At 53.2% G+C, this 19,615-nt stretch overlaps 8 protein-coding genes across 9 annotated transcripts; 4 read left to right on the top strand and 4 right to left on the bottom strand.

The window, feature by feature from the left end:
- Positions 1 to 7: 7 nt before the first annotated feature.
- On the bottom strand, positions 8 to 1,333 carry HMPREF1120_00729 (alpha-methylacyl-CoA racemase; the record flags this gene model as incomplete). The annotated part of the gene is made up of 2 exons (XM_009154731.1): positions 8 to 1,204; positions 1,271 to 1,333. The coding sequence occupies 2 exons, from the start codon at positions 1,331 to 1,333 to the stop codon at positions 8 to 10; spliced, it is 1,260 nt and encodes a 419-aa protein (XP_009152979.1).
- An 891-nt stretch (positions 1,334 to 2,224) lies between these two features.
- HMPREF1120_00728 (4-coumarate-CoA ligase) lies at positions 2,225 to 4,443 on the top strand (the record flags this gene model as incomplete). The annotated part of the gene is made up of 4 exons (XM_009154730.1): positions 2,225 to 2,873; positions 3,013 to 3,588; positions 3,806 to 3,942; positions 4,045 to 4,443. 4 exons carry the CDS (start codon positions 2,225 to 2,227, stop codon positions 4,441 to 4,443), a joined length of 1,761 nt encoding a protein of 586 aa, XP_009152978.1.
- Positions 4,444 to 4,927: 484 nt separating this feature from the next.
- Positions 4,928 to 6,863, top strand: HMPREF1120_00727 (3-oxoacyl-[acyl-carrier protein] reductase). Its single transcript, XM_009154729.1, has 5 exons — positions 4,928 to 5,322; positions 5,452 to 5,656; positions 5,877 to 5,973; positions 6,088 to 6,331; positions 6,485 to 6,863. Exons 1-5 carry the CDS (start codon positions 5,196 to 5,198, stop codon positions 6,751 to 6,753), a joined length of 942 nt encoding a protein of 313 aa, XP_009152977.1. The 5' UTR covers positions 4,928 to 5,195; the 3' UTR covers positions 6,754 to 6,863.
- On the bottom strand, positions 6,798 to 8,334 carry HMPREF1120_00726 (delta14-sterol reductase; the record flags this gene model as incomplete). The annotated part of the gene is made up of 2 exons (XM_009154728.1): positions 6,798 to 8,208; positions 8,267 to 8,334. 2 exons carry the CDS (start codon positions 8,332 to 8,334, stop codon positions 6,798 to 6,800), a joined length of 1,479 nt encoding a protein of 492 aa, XP_009152976.1.
- Positions 8,335 to 8,611: 277 nt separating this feature from the next.
- HMPREF1120_00725 lies at positions 8,612 to 11,287 on the top strand. Of its 2 annotated transcripts, none has more exons than XM_009154726.1 (2): positions 8,612 to 10,027; positions 10,216 to 11,287. In XM_009154726.1, the coding sequence occupies exons 1-2, from the start codon at positions 9,224 to 9,226 to the stop codon at positions 10,399 to 10,401; spliced, it is 990 nt and encodes a 329-aa protein (XP_009152974.1). In that variant the 5' UTR covers positions 8,612 to 9,223; the 3' UTR covers positions 10,402 to 11,287. The 2 variants fall into 2 exon arrangements, with proteins under 2 accessions (XP_009152974.1, XP_009152975.1); XM_009154727.1 differs by having other exon boundaries at positions 10,103 to 11,287.
- On the bottom strand, positions 10,593 to 14,183 carry HMPREF1120_00724 (uncharacterized protein; the record flags this gene model as incomplete). The annotated part of the gene is made up of 1 exon (XM_009154725.1): positions 10,593 to 14,183. The coding sequence occupies one exon, from the start codon at positions 14,181 to 14,183 to the stop codon at positions 10,593 to 10,595; it is 3,591 nt and encodes a 1,196-aa protein (XP_009152973.1).
- A 1,252-nt stretch (positions 14,184 to 15,435) lies between these two features.
- HMPREF1120_00722 (uncharacterized protein) lies at positions 15,436 to 19,587 on the top strand. The gene has a single exon (XM_009154723.1). The coding sequence runs from the start codon at positions 16,273 to 16,275 to the stop codon at positions 17,575 to 17,577; it is 1,305 nt and encodes a 434-aa protein (XP_009152971.1). The 5' UTR covers positions 15,436 to 16,272; the 3' UTR covers positions 17,578 to 19,587.
- HMPREF1120_00723 (DNA glycosylase) lies at positions 18,047 to 19,226 on the bottom strand (the record flags this gene model as incomplete). Its single annotated transcript, XM_009154724.1, has 2 exons — positions 18,047 to 19,129; positions 19,212 to 19,226. 2 exons carry the CDS (start codon positions 19,224 to 19,226, stop codon positions 18,047 to 18,049), a joined length of 1,098 nt encoding a protein of 365 aa, XP_009152972.1.
- Positions 19,588 to 19,615: the final 28 nt, after the last annotated feature.

Raw genomic sequence — 19,615 nt, 5'->3', positions numbered from 1 at the left:
ATCTTCACTATAACTTAGCCCTGGGTTTGACAGCTACCAGAAGCCCCGACTCAGGATGTATCTCTATCGAACCGTGCGTAACTGCATTTGGGACCCATTCACGAAGGACATCTTGGGCACCCTCGCCCTTTTTAAGCTCAGGATATGGATCTTGATCTCTCACATCGAGCCCCGGCGACTCTGACAATTCGACCAACGGCTTGAGGGGTTGTTCCGTCTCATCCATGTCCAAAACCGGCGTGACGCACGCGTCCACACTGTCAAACACCTCCCGCCACTCCCTCATAGTCCTGCCACGAAACAAGCTCGCAAACAACTTTTTCGTGTCAGGCCAATGCTGCCTTTCCCACTGCGGCGGCATTTTGGAAGCTTCCAGTCCCAACCCGTCCAAGAGCGCCTTGTAGAACTGTGGCTCTTGCGCGCCGACAGCGACAAACCTGTCGTCTTTCGTGGCATAGACTTCATAAAACGGCGCCGCGCCATCCAACAGATTCTCGCCTCTTGGACGGTCCCAATTCTCATGACCTAATTGCTGCCGAGCGAATGTGGCGAGATACGCCGTTCCATCGACCATGTTCGCCGTGACGACTTGGCCGCTGCCACTGCCACTGCCACTGCCGCCGGCCGTTGTTGTTTTCTGGCGAATCCGGTGCATCAGCGCCATCAAAATCCCCACGACACAAACCAATCCGCCGCCCGCAAAATCTCCCAAGATATTTGCCGGCGGAGACGGTACTTCGCCTTTCCGTCCAAACAGGCCCAACACGCCCGACGCGGCAAGATAATTGATGTCGTGGCCCGCGCGGGCGCCGTAGATGCCGTCTGGCCTGAAACCATGCAGGTGCGCGTATATCAGGTCCGGATTGATTTTGCGAAGATCGCTGGGTCCAAGACCGAGTCGGGACATCACGCCCGGGCGGTACGGGTCGATCAGCACGTCTGCGACTTTGACGAGTTCGAGAAATGCATGGCGAGATTGGGCGTTTTTCAAGTCGACGATAACGGACCGTTTGTGGCGGCATAGCGTATCGCGAGGCGGGCCGAAGGGTGACACTGGTCGGTCGACTCGGACAACGTCGGCGCCGTAGTCGGCTAGAATTAGGCTGCAGTAAAAAGTCAGGATGTCAGAAGACAAACGGTGACGGTAAGGCTGAGGGATGTAATGTTTCTGGGTTCCGGGATACACTCCCAGCCAGTGCACCGGCTGATGGTGTATAGGAATGTAACATGTCTTTGGGTGCAGTGAAGTATAGTTATACTTTAAACTTACCCTGCAAACGGACTTGGTGCCAGACCTTCCAGCTCGAGGACTGCAATGGATATACCGTACCATGGTCAGATCGAGGACATCACCACATATAGAAGTCTTGATCTTCCTTCATGGTGTGCGAGGAAAAGAAACAGCTGAATGGCTCTGCCAGCCTTGGCCGAGAAGTGAAAGTGAGGACAATCCCAAAGTTACTGACCTTTGATTCCTGTCAACGGAGCCGGCTGAGGCATTCTGGCTTGCGTTTATTGCTCGTTCGCAATGGCAACTCTGTCGGTCGAGAATTGGGTCGTGATGGGCTAGAGAATACTGAGACTTAAAGCATGATGCCGTAGTCTCTGGCGGAATACTAATCCTAGTAGCAAGGCTCCTCAAACCGGAAAATATGATCTTGAGTCCCGAATAGCAAGATACCGCGATATGCTTGCTACTCCAGCTTCACCAACGATTCAGAAATCATGCAGTCTATGGCTTCAATGGAATCTTCTGTTCTGTTGCTCTCCCGGTAGGTGTTTGTTGTATCTGCTGCTGCCCCACAGGAAGTGAGATGAATGAAATGCAGTGCCAGTGGGTCAGACCCCAGACCCGCCTCCACCATCTTCCCCGACTTTCAAGGCCCCAGCACAGTCAGTGGCAGGGGGACACTGCTTGGTGTTCATCGAGAACCACAGGGCCAAGTGCTATCATATGGCGACTACATTTCACATCCGAGACGAGTTCAGACACGGCTTAAATATGTTGGGTTACCACCGGACAGTTTGATGAGACGTGAAAGCTCATAATAAATTCAAAAAGGGGTTTCTCAGCCTTGCGACGGCCGACCCGCTCTCCGCGAAGCGCACACACCGCAATATCAAGGAGCCACAAGTACTATACCTACCCACCACATGCACACACCGCACACCCGTCCGAAGATTTAGTACAGTAGAAAAGGAGAAACAACTTGGTCGTGCAAACATGATCTTCTCTTCACAGTACCACATCGACATCCCCAACGAAGACATCCTAACATTTCTTTTCTCCCGGACACGCTTCAAAGAGAATGACCCCATCTGGATCGATGCCATGAACCCGGATTTGTTCGTGACTTTATCCAAAGCGAGAGAGCTCACATATCGAATTGGCCAGGGTCTTCGGGACCTAGGCATCGGCGTCGGCAAGGGGGCCGGTACCAGATCCAACAATGACGGGAAACATGGTCGCGACGCGGACGACAGTATTGTCCTTTCGTTTGTCGAAAACCAAGTTATGGTGGCGCCGACCTTGCTGGGCGTTTTATGTGCAGGAGGTATCCACGCCACTTGTCCCATGACAGCCACGGTGTTCGAGCTCGCGCGCCAGATCAGACTCAGCAAGCCCAGAGTTTTGATCTGCTCGGAACAGACGAGAAGAGTCGCAGAGGAATCAATTGTCCAGTCGGGCATTGGAGGAGTCAAATTGTTGCTGATGGTTTCCAAGACGCTTGATGTGGTTGACGCCAATACTAAAAAGTCAATGGTTAGCAAGGATAGGATTCTCCGCTGGCGCAGGATCAGTGATCCGGTTGAACTCGAAAACACTACTGCGTGCTTGGTATATTCGAGTGGAACAACGGGGGTACCGAAAGGTCAGTCTCGGCTTAATTGGGACTCAGCTTTTCCTTCTTTATCAAAGTGGTTTTTGGTCATGGGAGCCCGGGTACAAAAGCTACAAGAAAAGAGGGTTGTATACCAGCCTGAAGTATTTACTAATGGTGGTTGCTGTAGGCGTCCGAATCACCCATTCCAACATCGTCTCCAATCTCTGCCAAATGGCATTCCACTTCGACCATTTCGCCAAAAAGGCCATCGCCGAGGGCACGTACCTGAAGATGCCCGGGATCATGCAGAACGCCGTCGTTCTGGGCATCACGGTGCAAACCATGATGGCCCTACAGACAGGAATGCAGGTCTTCATGATCCCCAAGTTCGACTTTGATTTTCTGATGGCCTGCGTGCGGAAATACTCGCTGTCGACTTTCTTTTTGGTGCCGGCTGTGTGGAACCGCATTGCGACCGAGTGCACAAAGGACGATCTTGCTGGGTTTCGATTCTGCATGAGTGGTGCCTCGCCGTTACCGCTCGCCTTGCAGTTGAAGGTCGAAGACATGTTGCCTCCCGGAGTCATGCTTAGAGTCAATTGGGGAATGACTGAGACCACGACGGGTGCGTCTCAACCGGCTCCCGAAGAAGTCGATAGGGACGGCGCCTCGGGAAGGCTGTTGCCGAATATGCAGGCTGTCATATTGGGAGCCAAGGGGGAGAAGTTGGGTGTTGGTCAGCGGGGGGAATTGTGTGTCAAAGGTAGGTGAAGTAACTGACTGAGTGACTAAATGTCGAACATTTCGACTACCACAGCAGAAAAAAAAAAGAAGAATCTTGTGGTACTAAGCATGGTGTTGACATGTATCTCACCCGAGCGCAGCACTCCTTCCGCCCAAGTGGATTTCATTGCCTCCTGCGTGTGCCAATGCCATCTGAGGGTCAATATTAATAGCTGACCTTTATGCCTTCCGGCCAGGTCCCAATGTCATCCGCGAATACTTCAACAACCCGGAAGCCACCAAGGCAGCCTTCACCCCTGACGGCTGGTTCCGCACCGGCGACATTGCCTACTTTTCAAAAGACGGCAAATTGTTCATTGTTGGACGATCCAAGGTGAGATGAACTCCCGGTCCAGTTGATTCTTGTGAGGGCTGTTGCTCTAGCAGTCATCTCAAAGCAAGCAGCAAGCTGACAGCCAGTTTGTGACCCTCCTAGGAACTATTGAAATATAAAAGCCATCAGATCTCCCCTTCTGAACTCGAGGCTATCCTCAGCCAGTGTCCCGGCATCGTTGATGTCGGGGTCATTGGAGTACCTGACGGCAACGGCAACGACCTTCCACGCGCATACATTGTCCAAAAACCAAAGAACTCTCAATCTGGCGGCAGTGATATATCATCATCATCTACCCTCCTGTCGGAAAAGGATGTTCACGATTTCCTCAATGCCCGTGTGAGCGTGTACAAGCGGTTACGGGGTGGGGTCCGCTTCGTCGACGAGATTCCACGGAACGTCAATGCAACTATCATGCGCAATGTGCTGAAAGAGTGGGTGGAGAAGGAACAGGAACAGGAACAGTCGTCTGCGTCTGTGCCGGCGAGAGCGAGGTTATAACAGCTACGACGGCCGAAGTACTGATTGAGGTGTGGTGGTCACGAGAAAAACTGGAGATAGACATTCAAGAAGACTGAAGTCATCCTCCGGCTCGAACAAGCTGTCTAGTATGGCGAAGAGCTAAGGAGAGCCTTGCCTCTTCATCTGTAGGCTCGGGTCGGCTTACCACCACAGAATAAAGATATCACGTATCATGATTTCCTCCCAACAAACGCCACATAAGGCTGAGCTCTGCCACTGTATTGTATGCCCCCATCGCTTTGGAGAAGCACATAGGCGTAGTGACTACCTACATGTGTCGAGTGTCCTGTCTTATCTTGTGCAGACGGGATGTAATGGAAGGAAATGCGGATCGTGGCTCCAACCCACCACAATAATGTGGGGTCGAAGAAGAATACCCCTTTCGGACTTACAGTAGTATTTCCGCCATATCACTGGCCGTGGGAGAAAGCGATTCTAATTCATTCGTTGTCAAGCCTAAGGTAGTCGATATACCCCAATAATAATAACAACAACAAGAAGACTCGTCTCATGGGTCCGCCTGTAACTGTTGGGCCTTGTATCTTGACACCACAAATCCAGTCAGTGATCTGGGTACCTAGGCAAACACAAAAGACATTGAGTCCTGTAACTGCCATCGACATTCAAACATAACAACAACTGCCACCCTCCCCACTCCAGCGTAGTTTATTACCCGACAAACCTCATATCCGTCGAGTGTGTCGTGTCGTCTAGATCTTATCAAGTAGAGTATGGACCCAGCCAAGTTCGGCATCTCGACGATCCCATTGAACCACGCGCCCTATGGCCCGATCAAGCCGGAGAATCTGAAAGGTGCAAATCAGGGCAAAGTCGCCGTGGTGACTGGTGCTGCGAGAGGTGAGCAGTAACAAAAGAGCAAAAAATCCCAATCCGACTCCAATCCATCGTTCTGGCGTGACCATAACGACTTTCCTCCTAGCATCATCGGGAAGTGGTCCAAACTAAATCTGACAATCCATCCTCCAGGAATCGGTCGAGCAATTGCCGAAAATCTAGCAAACTCGGGCGCAAATGTCGCCATCATCGATCTGCTCAAGGATGAACTGGGCGAGACGAAATCTCTGTGTGAGAAACATGAGGTCAAGGCGAAGACGTACGCGTGCGATGTCACGGATGTGGATCGTCTGCGAGCCGTGTTGAAGGAGGTCGAGAAGGATTTGGGGCCTGTTGAGTAAGTCTGCTTGCCACCAGTCTGTTGCACTTAGTCAGTCAATGGATCGTCCTCATTGTTTTCTGGTGCTGTCTTTTTCCTTGGCCTCCTTTGACATTGTTGTATTGATATACTCTGCCACTGCGTTACGGCATTCCTGTCTCCCCATGTGGGGGTGCTTTTACCAGTTTGTAGGGAGACCAAGGGCCCAAAGCTGACCCAGTTTCACTTTCAATTTTAGCATCCTCGTCAACAATGCAGGAGTATCACCAGGAAAACCGCAGTGGATGGAAACCTTTGAAGAGTTCTGGAGGACCATCGAAATCAATTTCAAGAGTGTAAGTGAAGAGCACCTTTCATTTTTCCCCATAGGACTTATTCGCTCTGCTTCAGTCAAACGTGGTTCCGATTATACTGCCCTTCTTGATTCTGACACTCATGACTTTGTGTAGGCAATGGTCACCACGTGGGCAATCCTTCCAGGCATGCGTGAACGCAAGACCGGGATAATCATCAATATTGCCTCTCGGGCGGCAACGGTCGATTTCCCTTTCGGTTTAGGGTACAACTCGAGCAAAGCAGCCGTGGCACGGGCGACGTCGACGTTGCAGGAAGAAATCGATTTGGACGGGTTGGGAGAGACGGTGCAGACGTTTGCGCTGCATCCTGGTGGGGTGTATACTGCTATGGGGAGTGGTGAGTGTTCTCAATTCCGTCCCGATCACTACAGCAAGAACCAGCCACTTGACTTGAATATTGTTGTTTCCTTTCGTTTCCGCTGCCTGTGGACAGTGAACCGCCACATTGATCTCACTTGAGAGCTAACCAAGAGGCACTGTGAATAAACAGCCGAACCACGTCCCGAACTGCTCGAAAGATATCCCCAATTGACCCAACACGGCACAGACTTCAAATCCCTCTTCAAGGACCCTCCCGAATTGTGCGGCGCCACATGCGCATATTTGGCCACAGGCAAGGCCAAGGAGATCAGGGGAATGTACTTCGACTGTCGGCAGGATGTTGAACGTGTGTGCTCGGTTGGAAGGGAGAAGTTGCTCCAAGACTTTTTGTATAGATTGAAGATCGACTTTATCGACGGGTACAAGAACGAGCCTTGAGATGGACTCTGGATACCGTACAAAAAAACAAAAACCTTGCAGTCTCAGTAGATGCCGGGTATGATCCTCCACTTCACTCTTTGACAATACCGTTCCCAATCTTTGCCATATTTCTTTCGACACTTCTCCTCGTCGCGCATCTCTCGGTGAACAAGCAAAACCCCAAAGTAGACAATGTAAAAGTAAGTGAAGATCATTCCCCAGCCTCGCGCATCCCCTTGCACAACTTCCTGAGTAACAGCACCGGTGACTGGATTCTGGTACTTGTTGATGACATAGCCTGCCACACCGGTAGGCAAACAGTAGCTCCAGGACATGATCCAGTCGCCCAGATAGTTGATGTGTCGGGCACGGCCCCACCAGCCAGAAACAAGTAGTTTGGAGCCGGATTCCGTGGTGATGGTTTCGAGATGCGACACGCGAGGGTCGTTAGGGTTGGTCCGGAAGCGATTCTTTTCGTTGTTTGTGGACCGGAAGATGTAGTAGCCTAGTCCTTGCGCTGCTAGAACACCGGCGATTCCAGTAATTCCCAGAGTCAGAGGATAGACGGCAAGATACCGAGCTTGAGTGCTGTAGATGAAAGGTACCCAGACGAGATCGCCAAATGAGAGCATGAAGCCAAACCCATCATTGATGATATCAATTGTGGTTAGAATCGCGGGTTCCATATAGAGAGCATCCATGACATAGAAGGACTGGAAAAGTGTAATGAGTATGATGGAATCGCTCACAAAGCCATGGACTTTGTATTGGTGAACAATGAAGGCCAGGTCAAGAATGACCCAACCTAGTAGACCCGGTCTCATCTCGTTGAAGACTTTGATATCAATCACCTGGCCTCCTGCAATCGGAATCCAACTAGGAACTGTGATGCGAGGGTTCAACTCTCGACCCATAAAATAATCGTACAACATGTTGCCCGTCTGGGCTCCGAGAGACAATTCTCGATTCTCTGGATTCGGCTGCCCGGGATGAGGGACATTGAAGGAGGCCAGGTAGGTATAGATAGCTTGGAATGTCGCGATAATCAGGTTGGCCGTCAGCACTTGAGGCAGATTGTCCCAGATGAAGTCCCACACGACAAAGTCCGTGCCTTGGATGGCAGTACCAATCGCAAGTCCGGCGAGAATCAACACGGCCGACTTGAATGAATTGAACTTGTAGTGGTGTCTTCCCCCTGTGCTAAGGGTTATGCCATCCGCCTCTTGGCCAGGGAGCAACAGCTGTAATGCAAGCAATAGCGCATAATATGCAAGCACCCAAGCCGTGACCTCCAGGTCAAACAAACCTATCAGGCCATTTTCCGGCCAAGGTGTTTGCTGCTTCAATTTCTCGAGGGTCAAGGTCTTTGGGTGTAGCAGGGCCGGGGCAGGACATCCAGACACGTCGTTGCAAAGGAAAATGCTCGCGTAGACGAGCACAGGTAGGCCGAAGGTGAGGACTGCAGCACCGAGACTGTTCCAATGGTTACTTCAGGGAATGTGCGAGCCATGGTGTCCTTCTTTTGACTTACGGGCCTCCAAACTCATATCCGCGCTTCTCCATTGGAGCAGGGGAGGACTTCGTTTTTCTGGATCCCATGGCGATTTGGTTCAGTACCGGTGGAATGGCACTGCAAGAGGAAATGAGTCTCGATTCTTGCCCGCCGGGAGACCAAATATAGGACGGACTGGTAAGGGGCACTGAGAAAACGACGCGACCAAACGCAGTGTTTACCCGGATAAAAAATAAACCAGTTAATCGCCGGGACGTTCTCCTGCCGGATGAGATCATGCCGCTGCTGTGAGTCTTGGAGATCAATCAGGCATACCTAACAAGCCACAAGCCACAAGCCTCAGGCACCTCAGGGCTCCTTACGGCGGGCGCGATGCCAGGTGCCAGTGCCGGCTCCCGACTGCCAGCCACCAGCCACCGACTGCGACCAGCCTCGTTCCATCCTTCGGAGGACACTGGCACACCGGTAGAAGGTGCAGGTGCAGGTACTGTACCCTCAACACCACGGATTTGACAGCTGAGGATACTGTACAGTAGTACACTGTACCCTGGCTGTGCCGCCTCGCTGCCACTTGAAACCTGCGACAGCCGTGTGACACCTTCATCCACCCGCTTCGACTACCAGGGGTGCTCATCATTCACTATCATTTACTGTATCTTCTGCCCCTGCAGGCTGCAGCCATTCCCGGCCGGTTCAACCATAATAATACTTGACCTGGTCGATCATTTTTCGAGCCGACTGCCTGCGACGCCCACCACAGTTGCTACCATTTTGCCGTGTTGACAGAAACACACACCTCAGGCCTCCAGCAAATTTGTCCTTGATCGCATTGTCCGTTCCTTCCGATCATTCTTACTCTGACCGAGAGTCGCAGTCGTCCGATTTCCCTCGTTGTCCTCTCGCCGTGTCCTGAAGACTCGTCGGACCCCATTCGGAGGACCATCGTCTTACCTCCATCTCGTCCACGTCGAAACCATGCACTTCCAGGACGCAGTCTTTCTGCTCCTCCTCTCAACCCTCCCTTCCAGTATAGCAGCCACAAGCGATACGAAGCCCCCTCCGAAGCCATGTACGATACACTCCCCGTCCACGGGGTCCTTCTTCGACCTGCGACCTCTACAGCTAAGAGTCGACGGGACCAAGTATCAGGTTGCGAGCAATGAATCGTACCACGTGAAAGGATACGACTACCCTGCCAACTTTACCATGAACTTCTGTGGACCAGTCGTCGAGAACCTGGATGATGTCGAAGGGATTCCCACCACAAAGATCGCCAACGTTTCGGCGTTCTACAAAGATCACCGTGGGGACATCTATAGCATTGGTCAACAGAACGACCAACCCCTGTTCCGGGGAAAGAAGCTCCTTATGAACTACACCATGGGCTCACCCTGTCCAGATCTCGACGAGGACGGCCGTCCGAGAGACTTGGATTCGACGGCGAACACCGGCAGAAGGAGGCGCAAATCTACACTCTTGTCCTTTATCTGCGACACATCACCTTTACTTTCGACACGGCCCGCCATCTCCTTCCTCGGAAGCCCTGATCATTGCACGTACGTGTTTGAAGTCCGCTCCCGCTATGCGTGCGGTGGGACCACCTCATCTGGCGAAAAGGGCACTCTCGGCCCCGGCGCCGTGTTCGCTGTTATACTGGGTATCGCCATGTTGGTGTATTTGATCGGAGGTGTCGTGTATCAACGCAATGTCATGCATCAAAGAGGATGGAAACAACTACCCAACTACGCAGTGTGGGCAGGGTTGTTCAGTTTTATCTCGGTAAGTTCCTTGAGGATTTCTTCCTTTTCTTGCTCGCCTTCCGTGCCATGTTCCCTTACACACTGCGAACTACAGAGGCCTCTTTCCGTGCCGCGCCGAAAGCGAAATGCATCCAGTGCTCGCAGTTACGATTGGAAGGCCGACCTGCCGTGACCAAGGCTGACATAATATTGCCTCTGATTCTCTAGGACATGTTTATCATTCTATTCTCCTCGTGCACACAACGACTACCCGGCGGGATCACGCAATTGTTTGCAGGTCGGCGAGGTTATCACCGCGTGGGTACCGATGACGCCCGTGGCCATGGACGAGGGCGCGCCCCGGATGACGAGAACCGTCTGATCGATCAACTCGATGAGGAATGGGAAGATTGATCGAAGGCATCGTGCTCGGCGCCACCCCCAGAGTCCGTCTCACGAGTTCTGTGAGAGGGGCAATCTTGGAAGGGACAAATTTGGCAGCTTTGAGTTGGCATTTAACATATGTAGACTTTTTCTCATGAGCACGTCTGTGGAACTACCGACCGACGTACCACTTATGCGTATCCGACAAGGACAGACCAACATTACCCACTGCCGCTCTGATGGTCTGCATATTGTACTCCTCCTCCGTCCCCGCCATCACCGCCAGTCATGTCGCCAAAGTCCATTCCATCCAACGCCGTATTGCCGAAATCTTCCATACCGCCGTAACTGGGTGGCTCAATGTTGAATGGCAACATCCAGGCCGAGGAACTCGTGTCCATCATTCCACCCGCACCTCCCGTGAGGGGATCGTGCATTCCGAAACCATGGACATCCAGTTGATCCCAAGGATTGGAGCCGCCGAATGTGCCCATCGAGGGTGAACTGGGGTTGACGTTGTCCATGGCGGAGGTTCCGGTATTGGTGTGTGTCGAGGGATCGATGTTTGCATATGCTCCAAATACCATTTGTCGGTCGATGGCTGGGAGGGTAGACACGAAATGAAGGCCTAGATGTGGCGATGCCGTCGTCCCATAGCTGTATGGGTCATTTGAATGAGGTTGACCACCGGGGAATTGTGGCGTGTGATACAGCGAGGGCGACGTGATGTCGAAGTCGGCAGGGTTGAACGTGCGTGCTAGGTCGAGGTCTGTGGCAGGACCAGGCAACTGCTGCTTAGGTTGCTGTTGTGGTTGTTGCGGTGGTTGTGGCTGTGATTGCGATGGGCGGCGTACAGACTTGGACGCAGCTCCAGCTGCTGTAGACGAAGCAGAAACAGAAGCAGTATTTCCCGCCGTTGTTGCCGTTCCACTGTTGCCCTTTTTGTTTTCTGCCACGCTTTTACCGCGCCGTCTGGCGACCTTCTTGCCCCGGGCTCCGCCTGGCCCATCGTCCGCCTTGCTGGGAGGACTGAGGCTGGCAAAGAACTCCTCAACCGACTGTAGATCGCTGCGTTGGGACATGACGGCCTCCGCGGCGGCACCGCCGGCTTCACGGCGATACTCCAGGTGTGATTTTTCCCACTCGCTCTCGCTGACCCCGTGCGGGTATTTGTCGAACCAGTCGCCGTACTGGAACATGGCCTTGCCCGACCCGGCCGACGATGCGGCCGTTTGCGCGCCTTTATCGTTACCACCACTGCCATCGGCGCCCGGTGTTTCAGACCGAGAGGGTGGATTGGTAGTCAGACCCAGGCCGAGTCCCGCTGCCGCGTCAAGGTCCAACGTCGAGTTGGCATTGCCGCCGGAGGGATCGCTGCCCGCGGACGGCTGTTTACGAAGCCATGACGAAGACTGCCCTGGGTTGACACCTGGTCTACCCATCTGGGACTGGCGCAAAACGAAGTCCGCAAAGGCGCGATAGTTGTCCTTGATCGATTCGGCCATGTAGTGGAACATGCCCCAATATCGCTTCATGCGAGTCAAGTATTTGTAGTTATGGCGCAGATTCTCCTTGGACGAGGCCTCGAGGCCGGGATTCTTGCTGAAAATGCCCCAGACGTGCACGGTAGCCGCGGCATATGCGCAATAGCCGGCAAACGGCACGGTAAAGGTATGCCCTGCGGAATCGGCTATAATAGTGGATATCAGATTGGCCGACTCAATGACCGTGGTGGCGGACGTGCTGAGAAACGACTTGGGCATGCCCGTGGCCATGAGATGATGGTGGTGCGGCCGATGGGACGGCAGGGTCGGGATGGCAAAGCGATGCAGAAACAGAGACGTTTGCGCAAGCACGATGTGCAGAAACAGAAACTGGTTTGCAAGCCGCTCAGAGGCGTGCATGGCCAGATTCTCGGCGTTGTAGGTCAGGTCGGGCGGTAGAGACGATTTCAGCTGCTGGATCTGTCGCTGTAGCGCGGCGAACTGCGACAACGGGTCCCAGATCGGATGAGGGTCTTTCTCTCTGCCTCCCAGGTTCAAATACTTGACAATCCTTTTCCACAAAACCACGCCGCGGACAATGTATGCTGCTACTCCCATGTTGGCTTTCGCCTCGGCCGCGTCCTCGGCTGCGGCAGCTGAGGCATCAATGTCCACAAGTTGCGAGCTATTCCTGCTGCCATTGTTGCGTTTCTTGGACATCGGTACGTTGCCGTCCAAGTCTTCGGTCAGACCAGGGACTTCCATCTGGAAATGGGATTCTTTGATGGGTAGTTGGATCTGGAAGTAGTCTTCGTTCAGGAATGAAGGCCGTTCACTCCCGGAAGAATTAAACGTATCCATTAGGTAGCAGGCCCACATTGTTCTTCGACGGATTTCGCGATCTGTAAAGGACAGTTCAAGCGGTTTGGGCCCTTTTTTGTTATTGTTGTTATTGGAATTGTTGGCGACGTCGCTGTTGGAGGAATTGGCGATTTGGATCCTCCCAAGCGGATCATGATCGAGCTCACGGTGCAGTTGCAGCGCATAGCCCATTCGCATGGCCTGCCCTCCGAACGACCACGACAGACCTCCCTCACACGTGCCGAAATAGTGGAGGCCCAACATCAACATGGCCGTGAGGATGGTTATGTTGGGTTCGTAATGGCGCTTTTCAACGATGCGTCGGGCAGGAGTCGCCCATTGTTCACCTCGCAGAAAGGCCGGTTCGGTGCTGACTTGCGGGTGGGTTGAGAAGCGAGCGGAGATGGCGCACACTGCTAAGATCAGCACAGGCGGGATCGTGCCCGCCTTTAGTTTGCGCATGAAACTGGGTTTGTGCAGTAAAAGATACGATTGACCGTAGACGCAGTCGAAGAACACCTCGGCCAGATGTTCCTGTATATGTTGTGGTGGTAGGGATTCAGAGCCTTCAATGAATAGTTTGTTTTCGCCCTCGCGCTGCTTGCGCAAATCTACCGCTGGATCGAACAGAGTCGATTTGTTGTCCCTGCCAGTCCTCCAATCGTTCAGTTCCTGGGCAAAGGCTTCGTCTGCTGATCGTTTCTTCGGCTGCTCTTTGTCCTTCTGCTTCTTGGGTGGCTGGCCAGGCAGAGGGGGTCGCACAGATGCTCGGCCAGTCGTGGATAAGTCCGGAAGCTCGTCCTTGGGAATGACGCGGATGACTCGGTCTTCCATCCGTTTCAGACGTTTGTCGAGCATGGCCATGTAATCAGTGCGAGGAGCGGCTTTTCGCGTGGTCACTTTATAGACGCACGGTATCCTGGCCCGGAGACAGTGCTTGCAGGCGGGCTTTTCGCCCGAACATCTGATTTTCTTACGTCGACAGGCGATACATGCCAATGGCAACCTTTTCCTTTCTTTGCCAGCCTTGGTCTTCAACTCACTCCATGCTGGCGCCGGCTTCTCTTCTTCCGCTGAAGATTTCTTGCCCGCATCCTGCTCGGTTGCCTTTTTAGGCGAAGATTCGGCATTACTCACTGCTTGATTCGCCGACCCAGTTGTCGTCCATTGTCTCAGGGCTGCAGCGCCGAAGAGATCGTGGTCAAATGCCGAGTCGATGCTTGCCAGACTGGCACGATGCTGCGGGCTGGGTACTCTACCAGATGGGAACCGGGAAGCCTCAGGGCCTGAGCCTCGGTTTGGAAGGCTTTGGCCATGACTCAGCCGAATGTCCGGGGGGTATTCGATCCCGCTATTGCTGCTGCCATTGGGACTGCCCGTGAAGGGAAAATTGAAGTCGATAGAGCTGGGCGATGAAGGGTCAAAGACGGATGGATTAGACGGTGGCGCCTGTGGTTGAGCGGTCATGATAGAGTCGATGCGAGGATTTCGAGCATCAGGAATAGTATATCCAGAGTTCGAAAACGAGCCGTGGCGATGACCGGCCTGTGTGTATCCGGCCTGATACGATGAGCTTGTCATGGTGCCGCCGCGATCAATGGCAAAGTCGCGGAATGGGATAGCATCACCTCATCCTCGCACCAGCAGACAGCAATTGAAACGAGGTTATCCCTAGGAACCGCGCCGACCACTACTAGAATCGGGTTCCAAAGTTTCCGCAGCCGAGAACAAGAGAACACAGAGAAGCACAACAGGCCAGTGGTTACAGACGGGCCAAAAGGCTAAGTAGAAGCTCGTCTGTTTCTTTGCGAGAATGGCAAGGCCCTCGAAGACGCGAGCAGAGATTGCGGAGATCAAGATGTTGGATGCCGTGTGTGGCGGGCGGCGGTCTCTGATGAGCGATGTGGGAGGAGACGAGCAGAAGCGACCCGCATTCGATTGGCCTGGAGTTGCAGGACACGTGAACAAGGATGTGCGAAGTCGTGATGGAATAATGCTGCACGGTCGAGCTACTAGCACAATAATGTGGTAGTAGTGGACTCGGTCGTGCCTGGCAAGGCAGGCTAAATTCTGCTCGTGTTGCGCGCAGAGTTTGCGCTGAGCTTGAAGTGGAACGGCCGACAATAACGTGCAATAACAGACCGCGGTTCTCAATCGAAGAAACCGTGCAACAGACGCAGACTTAGAAGCAGAGATTGAGAAGAAGAAAGAGCTCCGAGGAGGAGATGAAATTGATGACAACGATGGCAATGATGATGCTGTTCGTAATGGTGGCTGGCGGCTGCAGGATTGATTGATCGCTGGATGGAGGGATCATGGGAACTCGAGGCGGAGGAGTTGAAGCTGAATACGGGGGCAAATGGCGGGAAAATGGGCTGCTCTTCGAGCTGGACAGCCCGTGGGGGATAGTGGGTTGGAGCCTACGGGGTCCGGAGATTTCTGCTTTAGGGACTGTCCAGGCATGCAGATGTCGCGCCGACGATGCCTATCATCAAGCGCCAATTTATCAGCCACGGGCTGCCAGGGTGCCTAACTTGAAGTAAGTGAATCACTGAGATTGTCTAGAATGCCCATGGAATCCACTACTACGTCTCCTAGACCCTGTGTAGCATCAACTTTAATCGAGTCGGTTCTTGTAGGCGGTACCACTGTACACCGACATTCGCATGTAAAATAGCTCCCGTCTCTAGATACCTGAGGGAGCTAAGAGGACGGCCACCGGAATGCTTCGCGTGTCGCTTGGACATCTACCTAGCTAGACAATCTATCGGTGACCGACCACCTTTTGCACCCAGAGAAGGGCGTTCAACGGTCAAGTGCTGCCTGGGGGTAACCCCGGCTGGCGTGGGCACCTTTTCAATTCTCCCCGCAGCTTATTAATGTTCTTGTCATACATGGGGCGGCCGTCACCTCCTAAAATGTTTTAGTGCTGTTGCTCCTGTCTGACAACTTGTTAGGGCCTGTTCGACAAGCGCAACTTGAAGTGCCAACTAGCATTAATTATTACCACCAACCTCGAGCTTTCCGCATTCAGGCTCCAACTGTCAGCCGAACCCCCTGCCACCCAAGCCACCACAAGACTCTCATCCATATCAACCAAACTCCCGCTCGTGGCCCCTCAGGACCTAAACGCTCGTTTCACACGTTCACCACCTGATCCGTCGCAACTGTAAGCAGGCCCGGCGCAGCTACATCTCGCTTTGTTCAGTTCAACTTTGAAATGAGTTTAGGTAGGTGTAGCGCTCAAAAGAACCCGGTCTCGGCGCTCTTCTGTGTGATCAGGTGACCTGCATTAATGGTCTCACTGGCCGGCACTGGCACTGCAGTGCAACTGCATCACTTTATTATTGACCCAAATGATTTCTCCCCTTCACATCTGGACGGGTGCAGCAACCATCACCAACATACAAGTTCTCTAATTCTACAGAGGAACATGATTGCCGTGCTTGACGGCCCTCGAACAATTTCTGCAGTTTGAGCCGACGCTTCCCGTCATGGAAACAAACAACTCTCCAGATAATTTCGTTCCGCCCTCACCTCATTCCTTTCCCACGTTATGACTCCAATAGCTGAGCGGGCCGCTCGCCTTGCTCTTTCGACGTTCGATGCCCTGCCTCAAAAGTGTAAGCCCCGCACTCTTCCCGATGGCAGAAGAGAATGGACGCCAATGGCTGCCGTTGTGCTGGCTCGGGCGGGTGACGATCCCGAGTTGGATTGCGTGGCTTTGGCGACAGGGACGAAGTGTCTCTCTTCGTCCGCTCTTCCAGATTGTCGAGGCTTGGTCCTCCATGATTGCCATGCTGAAGTCCTGGCCTTGCGTGGGTTCAACTACTGGCTTCTATCTGAAGTTGAGAAACTCCTTGAGAGTCCAGAATATGAATCTCCATTTCTGGAATCAGCAGACCACTGTAGCGCAGATGACCAGTTCGTGCTCCTCTCAACGCCACGCGCCCCATTCCGTCTCAAACCCACTGTCATGGTGTACTTTTTCACCACTGAAGCTCCTTGCGGCGACGCGTCCATGGAAATCTTGATGAATTCCATGCCGCCTGGCGAAGCAGCACCTTGGCCCGTTGAGGAGGATGCTACCACAATTCTCCAAGGCCGAGGTCACTTCTCGCTGCTAGGCCATGTGCGAAGGAAACCCGCTCGTGCTGATGCCGAACCAAGCTTGTCCAAATCTTGCACCGATAAGCTCGCTTTGAAACAATTCACAAGCTTAATCTCCTTCCCCGCGGATCATCTTGTCCAGAGGACGGAAAATGCCTTTATTCGTTCTGTTATTGTGTACTCCGATCAATTCAACTATGACGGGTATGCAAGGGCGTTTTCCCGGTCGGGTAGGCTATGCAAACTTGAGCATCTAGGCCAGTTCTTCACCGTTGAAGCACTCAATCCAGATTTTCCACGTTTTCCCTTCAGTAAGAGTAACACGAAACAGGAGCTCAGAAGTGGATCCAAGTCCAAAGCAAGCAATATATCAGCTCTATTCATCCGATGTTCTCAAAGGGGGCACAAGGACGTGCTGGAGATATTGGTCAATGGCGTTAAACAAGGCTACAAGCAATGGGACGAAAGACAAGGCAAAGCAAGTGTGGTGTCCCGCAAAAGGCTCTGGCAGTACGCCCTCGAAATTGCCAACACCGTCCACAGCCCTAAGAATCCATCTGGCAGAGACGATCGTCGAGCGATGAATGATGAAGAATGGCACCTGTCCCTAGAACGATCATTGGGCCAGGCGACCTATGGTGCTGCGAAATCTACGACTTCTCGATCCACATATATAGAACGCAAGCAGCTTGTCACGGACTTTCTGGGCAATTGGTCCAAGAATCAAGGAGATGATGGATGGTCCTTGTAGTAGCAGCCAGCAGGCGGTCGCTTTGTTCCATATGGCCATTGACGCCGGTCGTCTTGCTCGACTATGCCGCCATCATTTGAAGCAAAGTAAGGTGGCCTTATCGTGAACGCTTGTTCTATGCCATACACAACACAAGCAACATAACAAGCGTCCCTTTCATTGCAACAAGGGTTAATTTGTTGGTGGACGCGCCAGTCCCGACGGCAGTGCCCATGTACTGAACGGATCAATGTATTGACTGTTGTTGCGGTTTTGGCCCATGGCAAAGATCTTCAATGCCATGGATCTAGACCTGGAAGAGGTACCAAGTCGAGCCATCATATCGCTCAATTGTGTGATCATATATTTATCTATCCAACTTTTGCTGCTCCACCATTCCCGTGTACCTTGCCGTCTATTCTAGCCTCCGAGTTGGTGTACACTATTCCTCTGCAGGGTTGGTGTAGTAGATCGTTGTCCTTTGAAAGAATCACCTGGTATATCCAGTGGCCTCGTCCGCACGAGCCATGCAGGATTCCAGGGTCGACCAGAAGCGATCGAGATCGAGAGACCTGGGAATGGTGATACCGATTCCATTTCTCGCCTTGGTCGCCACGGTCCGGCCGACTTGTTCGCCTTCCAAGACGACATCGACATTCCATCTCTCGCCGCCGCGGTCGTCGAAGGCTATTCTCTTAGCCGGATCTGGAAGCGCGCCTAGCAGAACCGTAACTGCAATGGGGTCATGCAGGGGCGGACCCTCGGTCAAGCCAAATACATCGGCATACGTCTGGGCGAAGAACATGAGCAATTCAGTAAACATGGTGCGGAGCCTTGTGGGGGGCTGGAGTTGAGGTTTGGAAGGGTCGCTGGAAGAGCTGGGGTCACGCGGTTGTCTATGGCCATGCAGCAACAAATCGCGGACCTGTTGCGTTGCATAGGCCTGGTGGGTGAGGTCGAGGGGTATCAGAGTGGTTTTGGCCTGCAGCACAGGATTCTGCAGGACGGCGCGCGCCGCCTCCGGGTCGGCCCAGATGTTGAATTCAGCCCAGGGAGTCCGGTTTCCGATGCGGTCGTGAGTGGCGCCCGTGATTGTGTTGAGCTGCGGCGGGCCGCCCATGGTGACGTGGGTGAAGTCTCCTCCGATGGATCCGCCCATGATGGACAGGCCAGCGACGTGGTTTACCAAATCCGGATCCAGGGCGAACAGAAGCGCGACGTTGGTCAATGGTCCCGTGGCGACCAGCCAGGCAGTGTTCGCGGGTTGAGCCCGTAATGAGGCGCGCATCTCCAAAATCGCATTGCAGTGAGCCAGGGCAGAGCGCGACGGCTCGGGCAGCAGTCCACTACCGGCGAGCCCACTGGCGCCGTGGATGTCGCTGGCCGTGTGGATCACCCGGCAGAACGGGTGCGCAGTGCCTGGAAACACTGGCACTCGCGGCTTGCCGATGGCTTCGAGTACGCTGAGTGCGTTATGCGTGGTTTGCGACAGTGACGCGTTGCCATGGACGGTGCTCAGCCCCAACAGATGCAGGGATGGGTGGTACGTCGCCAGGAGAATGGCATATGCATCCTGAGCATGGTAGATGTTTCTCTCGATCAGGTTTGCTTCAAGGAAGAATGGGGGATGAAGAACGGCGAGGAGGAAAACTCACATCATGACCTGTCATGGCCACGAGTAAGAAAGAGCTGACCGGACCATAGCGGATGTCAAATGAAGAGGGCACATATATCGTTTAGATATATGTAGCAGAGAGACGGCGAGGGAAAGTGTGGGTTGTCGCCTACCTGGGTCGCAGTCTAACCATAGGGGGATTTTGTGATGTGTGATATGATGCTCACCCATCTTGTAATATCGACTCGGTGAATATGGACATGGATGAATGAAAGGAGGGCATATTACGAGGAACGTGTAAGCAGAGACGGAGACGGATGCCAGTGTTGGCTGTCAGGCTGAGGCCCGGCCCGATTGCTCCAAAGAGGGAAAGTCGCGCGACAGCATAAATTGACCGCGGACTCGACCGTGACCCGCGATAAAAAAAAGTCCATCTCCGAGTCT

The sequence above is a fragment of the Exophiala dermatitidis genome (genome assembly GCF_000230625.1).
Source record: "Exophiala dermatitidis NIH/UT8656 unplaced genomic scaffold supercont1.1, whole genome shotgun sequence".
Classification (NCBI taxonomy): domain Eukaryota; kingdom Fungi; phylum Ascomycota; class Eurotiomycetes; order Chaetothyriales; family Herpotrichiellaceae; genus Exophiala; species Exophiala dermatitidis.
This window is presented reverse-complemented; position numbering and strand designations above follow the sequence as displayed.